Raw genomic sequence first — 7,651 nt, forward strand, 5'->3', positions numbered from 1 at the left:
TGTGTGTGTGTGTGTGTGTGTGTGTGTGTGTGTGATGCAGTTACAGTGCCGACCTCTCGACCTCTTGTTTTTGTAGGATCAGGTGGAGCCCATGTCTGGAATGAGCTTATTGGCTGGGAAGGCGCTAAGCTCCGCCCGCATGTCGGACATCCTCAGCCAATCGTCTCTGACAGGAAGCCAGCAGCTGCAGCAGAGGGAGGGGTCAGGTGTGTAAACGCACTACACACACACACACGTGTTCTCTCTCTCACTGACGGTGTTGTGTGTGTGTGTGTGTGTGTGTGTGTTTAGCGTGTGACGTGGAGGCAGACGTTCACCCCGCCGCGTGCTACCCTTCCTCCTGCACCAGTGACATGCTGCTAAGCTACAAAACCCCGGATCTGCAGTACAGCGTGGAGCAGGCCGGGGTCTAATGAACACAGGTACAGTGCACCAACACTTCATTATTTATTATATTAACAAATCAGGATTCAATGACTATCGTTGTTTGGTAACATTTAATTTTAAGGTGTCTTTGTTACACAGGTTACATGTACTTACTATTATAAAAACATTTAATTATGCATAATTACATGCAAAGTTACCCTAAGACAAACCCTAACCACACAGTAAGTACATGTAGTTAATTAATATGACTCAGTAACGACACTGTTGTCTTTAGAATCAGAACTGAAGCATAGTTGAGTTTCCGTCACTGATGGGTTTATTACTGTGACACTGCTTTGAATCAATCTGCATCATATAAAGCACGATAGGAATGAAGATAAAACGTGAGATGTTCACACAACTCAGGCAAAACCTTTCACTCCCATTGGCTTCTAATTTTCATTTTTCTGATATTAACTAAGAAGTTTTTTACCAGTTTTTCACATACACCGATGCACAACACAAATGATGAACTACAAATGCCAAACACATTTCCATGGATGTATTGGATGGTTTTTCATCTTCAGAAGTGGAGCTGTGTGAAAAACATCATCCGTGTACGTCTGAGCCGATAATGTATTTAAGGTGTAAACATGCCTGTTTATTGTGATTATAATAAGCATATTTTACTATGATTATGAGTTAATCACATCAGTTTGCGGTATTGTGTTAATATATTGCCTAAATCTCATTATAATCGCATTATGAGGGTGCATGCAAACATAGTGTGTATTTTGAAAAGGGTCACATACTTATGCACTATTCTGTGCTGTTTTGTAGTATTAATAATGTGATAGTGCTTTCACAGTGAAAATTCCAAAAAGAAAAAGCGCACTTCAAATACCTAAATGATGCACTTAAAGGGTTAGTTCACCCAAAAATGTAAATTCTGAATTTACATTTTTGGGTGAACTAACGCTGTAACTGAAAATGGAATGATGGACACTTAATGACATGCTGGAGGGGGCGGGGCTATCAGACTTGACTTAACATCAGCTTATGTAACTGATACTCCGTCTGTAACTTTAACACACGTGTTTGTTTGTGTGTTTTTCTCTCGCAGGGGTGTATTTGCTGTATAAAGCTCATATCCGTCTGCTGTGTTGTGCTGTCATGCCAAATCCTCATCGTCTGTCTGTTGGGGTGTCGTGGGTGTGGCCTGCACGCAGGGGGCAGAGCTCCTGGCTTCCTCTTCCGCTGGGAGCGTCTCCAATTGGCTGCAGCCCAGTAATCATCCGAAACCCCTCCTACCGTTGCCATAGCGGTGCTGTCGCGCACTCCGATGTACAAGGCAAACACAGAGTCTTACGTAAACACACACACACACACACACGAAGAGACGTCTTTACCAAACACCACAAACCCAAAGTATTTCACGTGAAGCCTGCGCCGCGGCGGATCATTCCGGTCACGATCGACCTCTTCCGCCGGGACAGTCGACTCTCACTCGCTCTCCACTTTCTTCACTTCTGTTTTTATTTTTAACGCATTTTTATGGCTAATGTTCTGTAGGAATAATGCTCATTATTGTTCTTGTTTTCTGTAAAAGACGTTTTATGGTTATGACATTATTAAAAGAATGACGATTATTATTAAAACCGCTCTGTGTTGCAAGAGAACAGCCGCGTTTGTTTCCTCACGGTGATTTTTGCACTTTCAGTTTTTGTGACTTTCCTTTCGGTTTCGCTCTTCCTCCCTGTTTCTCGTTCTCCTCCTTCATTCCGTCCGTCCGTCTGACGACAGGTGCATTGTGGGTAGTTTCTCAGATCCTTCTCATGGGCCATCTTCTTTTCTGTTTCAGAGCTTTATCGGTTATTTTTTGTGGATGTTGTTGGGAAAGCTTTTGTATATTGTTGATTTTGCGGTTTTATTTCTGTTCTGATGTCATGTCGGATGGACGCTTCGTTTCACATCTCGCTCTGAGTTTAAAGCCCAAACGCGCCCAAATTGGACGATTTTTCAGTCTGACCAATCCAATAACTGTCATGTGATCGTCTGAGAGACGGGTGCGAGTCTGTGATGAAGAGCACCATCATCTGTTTGTGTCACGCTCCTCCCTCTTGTCCTTTATAGAGCTTTGTCATTTTCTTTTGTTTTGTTTATTTTTGGCTTTATGTTTTTGGAAAAATACTAAAGTGCAACAACAATGGTTAAAAAAGATTCCAAACAAACTGAGAGAAATAATAAATATATATATAAATAAAGAAATGACTATGACAGAGGTGTGTGTGTGTTCCTTCAGCGGCAGTACCGCGGTATGGCATGGTAATACTGTGCTACACAACCAGAAAACACCTTCACCGTGTTCGTTTATGAAGCACTTCTGCTAATGTAACTCACAGGACTGCAGCTGCTTTATTAGTTTTATAATTGATGAATTTTCAACACTCTTATTTTCCTGTATTTTGCTGCTTTGGAACAATCTGTACTGTATAAAGCGCTATAGAAATAAGCAAATGTTAGCACTGAGGTACCTGCATGTGTTTCAGGCCAGAGCCAGCTAACAAAAATAAGTTGTGAAAGTGTTATTTCTGAGTTCTCTGAACATTCAAAACATCCAGGTTTTTTTTAAACGTTTAGTTTGGTTGAGTGAACTTTAAGGGAACATTCCATTCTACTAATTTGCAAACATTTTGAATGTTGTCTGAAAGTTCTGAAACAATTTGTAACATTTAAAGAAAGTGTTACATGAAAGTATTTGAAGGTGTGCTTGTTACAGTGTAATTATACATTTTAGCAGAGTTGGGGAAAGTTACTTTTAAAAGTAACGCATTACAATATTCCATTACTTTTTATGGAAAGTAATGCATTACGTCACTTTAGCGTTACTTTTTCTCATCTGGGCTGGGCTTGCTTGTTTTTAATATGAAAAAGGTTCTATTAATGGCAAATATAAAAGCCCTTTCATTCCTTCAGGTTCATTCCCAAGGAAATGTAAATTCATGCTCAAACAAGCCTTTCTGGATAGGACACAGAAGAAGAAAGTTCATTAGTCTTCAGCAACAACAAAATGAAACGCAAATCTTATGTTTATTTTAGGTCTTTATTAGTATGGTTGAACTGGATCATCGAAAGTCAGCAGCAGAGACATCGGTTAATAAAATGGGATTAAATACATAAAGGATGTTTGTGTAATTTAACATTATTGCAGGTTTGATTCTGAGTTTGCTTTTCACTGTTTTTATTGATTCTGTGGAACACAATGTGTTTGTGTGCAGTGAGATGAGTAAACACATGTTGATATTTAGTCTAGAACTACAGTAAGATCATGTTCACACACAACGCTCTGCACTTACTCCTGATTTCTGTCACCATGGCAACACCAGAGCTGTCACTCAACACATGGAAACAAAGTAACTCCGATATTTTCTTGTAAATTAAAAAGTAACCCGTTACTTTGCTAGTTACTTGAAAAGTAATCAGATTATGTAACTCATGTTACTTGTATAATGCGTTATCCCAACACTGCAAGTACTGAGTAATATTAATTAACTACCTGTACTTACTATATGGGTTAGGATTAGGGTTTGTCTTAGGGTTACTTGCATGTAATTCTGCATTATTTATTATCATTATAATGTAACGTGTAACAAGGACACTAAAATTAAGTGTTACCTAATGTTTTTGTGCTAACGCTTTGAGAACGTTATTAAAGGCCAGATGACGCTGAACAAACATTATATTAACGCTACTGGAAGAACGTTTGATCTTAACTTTGAGGGAATGTTACGTGGACGTTATTTCTGAGAACGTTTGTTAATTATGGATATGCTCAGAATAAATGTCAGGGAAAAGTAGCAGGTTACGCGTTACCAGCCTTCACCTCAGGACTGATTCTGAAGTTCGGGAGAGAAACTGCTTGTTAGCGTCTGGTTTCACGCAGTGAGTGTTTTTGTACTGAGGAATAAATCAAAACTGATGCTTTTCTTCCTCATCGTGAGTTCTGTGTGCAGCTGCTCGGGTCTGAATGTGAATCTGCACTGCAGAGGTTCAGCAGACCTGACGAGTCGAGCTCAGATTATTCTGCGTATGGCAAGCCCTTTTTACATTTAATCCATAAAACGTGCTAGTATGTATTTTCATGCTGCTAGTACGTATTTTTTAGCTACTAGTAGTTCTGTTAAGTACTAGTACTTATTTGTTGGCTACTAGTGCTTGCTCTTTAGGTGCTGGTAGTCTTTTGAAAGATAATAGGACTTAAAGTAATACTATTTAATAAATAAGTACTGTATCTAATTAATACTTACTAGTACGCAGTGTTGGGAAGGTTACTTTGGAAATGTAATTGGTTACAGATTACAAGTTACCCTACTTAAAATGTATTAGTAGGGTATAACTTTTTCAATTACTTTATTAAAGTAATGTAACTGATTACTTTTAATTGCTTTTTGATTACTTTTCTAAATAAATGTTTTCAACTGTTAATCATTTTCAAACATTTACACCATGCAGGGTTACATTACAGTAGTATTCAACACTGATTACTGACTTTCAAAATCCTTCATCACTTGAGTTAAGTAGATAATAATTGAACACATCCACCTCAAAATCAGTACCGCCTTTTACTTTGAGATTGATCTGAAGTTCAATGCAGATTTAAAATCATAAGAAATAGTTTACTGATACTGTTTTTGAAACCAAAACTTTGCATACCTACAGAAAACACTGGCATCTAACAATGCTTTGGGGGGAAAAAAACAATTAATAAAAAAATAATAAAAGCATATACATCAACCCAAATATGGTTATCTAACAAGCATGTGTCCTATTCTTTGTACTAAACTCCTGAAACATTGGTGTCTTTTTGAAACATTGGTGTCTCTTTGTATATAATATGATGATAGTTTTCTCAAAATAAGTAAAATGCTCATGAAGTGACTCAGAGCAGTTATTAGTAGGGTATAACTTTTTCAATTACTTTATTAAAGTAATGTAACTGATTACTTTTAATTGCTTTTTGATTACTTTTCTAAATAAATGTTTTCAACTGTTAATCATTTTCAAACATTTACACCATGCAGGGTTACATTACAGTAGTATTCAACACTGATTACTGACTTTCAAAATCCTTCATCACTTGAGTTAAGTAGATAATAATTGAACACATCCACCTCAAAATCAGTACCGCCTTTTACTTTGAGATTGATCTGAAGTTCAATGCAGATTTAAAATCATAAGAAATAGTTTACTGATACTGTTTTTGAAACCAAAACTTTGCATACCTACAGAAAACACTGGCATCTAACAATGCTTTGGGGGGAAAAAAACAATTAATAAAAAAATAATAAAAGCATATACATCAACCCAAATACGGTTATCTAATAATCATGTGTCCTATTCTGAGTACTAAACTCCTGAAACATTGGTGTCTTTTTGAAACAATGGTGTCTGTGTGTATATGGTAATTAACACTCCAAGATGGCGGCTGTGCGTGACATGCGTGTCTTGTAACCTTTTGTTTGTCGTTGTTTTATGCTCTTTTTCGCTTGTATTCTGCTGCTAAAATTAGGATATATCTCTTATTTGTTTGCCTGCTTGGCTGCCTGGTACGGTGGATTCCAAAAGACTACGTGCCTATAAGCGCTGAGGAACCTGAAAATGTGCCGTGTTTGTGGATTTTTCCAATTCTTCCGAACACTGTGACTTCCTCGGAGCAGGTTGTCGGAGATTTCACCATGAGAACCTGGGTGTTCATGAATTGTTTTACTCGTCAAGCACTCTGTATTCTGGGAGTTGGATCGAGAGGACTGCGATGCCTGTGGGCCTACGGAAAAAGAAAGTTGGCTCCTTATGCAACGTCCAACTGCAGTGATCATCCGACTGAGTCAACGAACTCTGATAATATCACTAACAATGTAGGAGACATGGTTACATAAATCTATTACAAACTCCATGATACACATCGAGGGATACAACGTCTACAGATCAGATCGCACAAAAAAAGGTGGAGGAGTAGCAATTTATGTTAAGTCGACGTTAAACTGTACTTGTATTCAATCTAGCAGCAAGCCAAATTGTTTTGAACCTTTGACAGTTCAATTAAAATTTTCAAATGGTCCCGATATCATTGTGATTGGAGGTTATCGTCCACCGTCAGCGTCAAGTGAAGCTATCACTTACATACTAGTCAGAACTGAATAGTTGATATCTGAATGACAGATCCACATAGAAGTCAGTGGTAAAAATATGAAACGTGTTACTAGTAACAGTAGAATAGTTACTAGCAGGGTTGGGTGTAATGCAGTACTAATTAGTTAATTACTGTAATTTAATTTTTTTGATTACAGTTACTTCTAATGTAATTGCATTTAATACTGTATAGACTATTGAACAATTCCATATAAAACAGTATATTTTTTCTATATAAAACAATATCAAAATCTATATTTGTTAAGTTCAGGAATAATTGATGTAATTTTATGTTATTTATTTTAAAGAGTTAAGAGAGCAGGTTCATGTCTATCCTTGTATAATTCAACTGGTCGAGGTTGATATGGTATTTACAAAGTGATTAGTAATAAGTAATGCAATACTATTTTAGAGAGAGTAATTTACATAGTAATCTAATTACATTGTTGAAGATGTAATTAGTAGCTAGTAATTAATAACATTTTTTAAAGTAACGTACCCAACACTGATTACTAGTCACTACTGAAATAAGTACCAGCATCTAATAAAAAAGCACTAATATCTAATGAATACGAACTAGCATCTTTAAAAAGTTGCCAGTACCTAAAGAATAAGCTCTAGTACTTAATGGAATAGATGCTAGTATCTTAAAATAAGTACTAGTAGCATTAAAATAGGCACTAGTATGTGTTAAGGATTAAATGTTAACTCGGCTTGCCATATGAGCGTGTGTGTGTGTGTGTATGTGTGTGTGTGTGTGTGTTCTGAATGGCTCCTCAACCGGTCAGAGTCAGCAGCGTCTCTGTGCACAGAGGTAAAACACTGAGTGTGTGTGATTTATGTGATGTGCATCATATGTACAGTATCAGTGTGTGTGTGTGTGTGTGTGTGTGTGTTCTGCAGCTGTGAGATGATGGTTCTGCATGTCAGCATCACACTGGAAACACTGTGTTTTGTGTTGCTGACTGATGCATCTCAATCACACACGCATGAGTCTGAAGGATTCACTGCTTCGTTTACATGTGATAGCGGACGGTCAGTAGACTTGTGTATCAGTTGACTGTCTGAGAATCTCCTCTGTGTGTGTGTGTGTGTG

The 7,651-nt window shown here is 37.5% G+C and overlaps 1 protein-coding gene and 1 long non-coding RNA gene across 2 annotated transcripts in view; both read left to right on the forward strand.

Annotated features, from left to right (window-relative positions):
• Positions 1-52: 52 nt before the first annotated feature.
• On the forward strand, positions 53-2,643 carry LOC107710529 (uncharacterized). Its single transcript, XR_001636609.1, has 3 exons — positions 53-206; positions 292-422; positions 1,490-2,643. It is a non-coding gene; the product is annotated as an uncharacterized LOC107710529 (long non-coding RNA).
• Positions 2,644-7,323: 4,680 nt separating this feature from the next.
• Positions 7,324-7,651, forward strand: part of tmem25 (transmembrane protein 25) — a 14,607-nt gene continuing 14,279 nt past the window's right edge. The window contains exon 1 of the mRNA XM_016515290.1: positions 7,324-7,369. Coding sequence (XP_016370776.1) covers positions 7,324-7,369 — 46 coding nt within the window. The remainder of the gene's footprint in view (positions 7,370-7,651) is intronic.

The sequence above is a fragment of the Sinocyclocheilus rhinocerous genome, unplaced genomic scaffold (assembly GCF_001515625.1).
Source record: "Sinocyclocheilus rhinocerous isolate Xijiao unplaced genomic scaffold, SAMN03320098_v1.1 scaffold867, whole genome shotgun sequence".
Lineage (NCBI taxonomy): Eukaryota > Metazoa > Chordata > Actinopteri > Cypriniformes > Cyprinidae > Sinocyclocheilus > Sinocyclocheilus rhinocerous.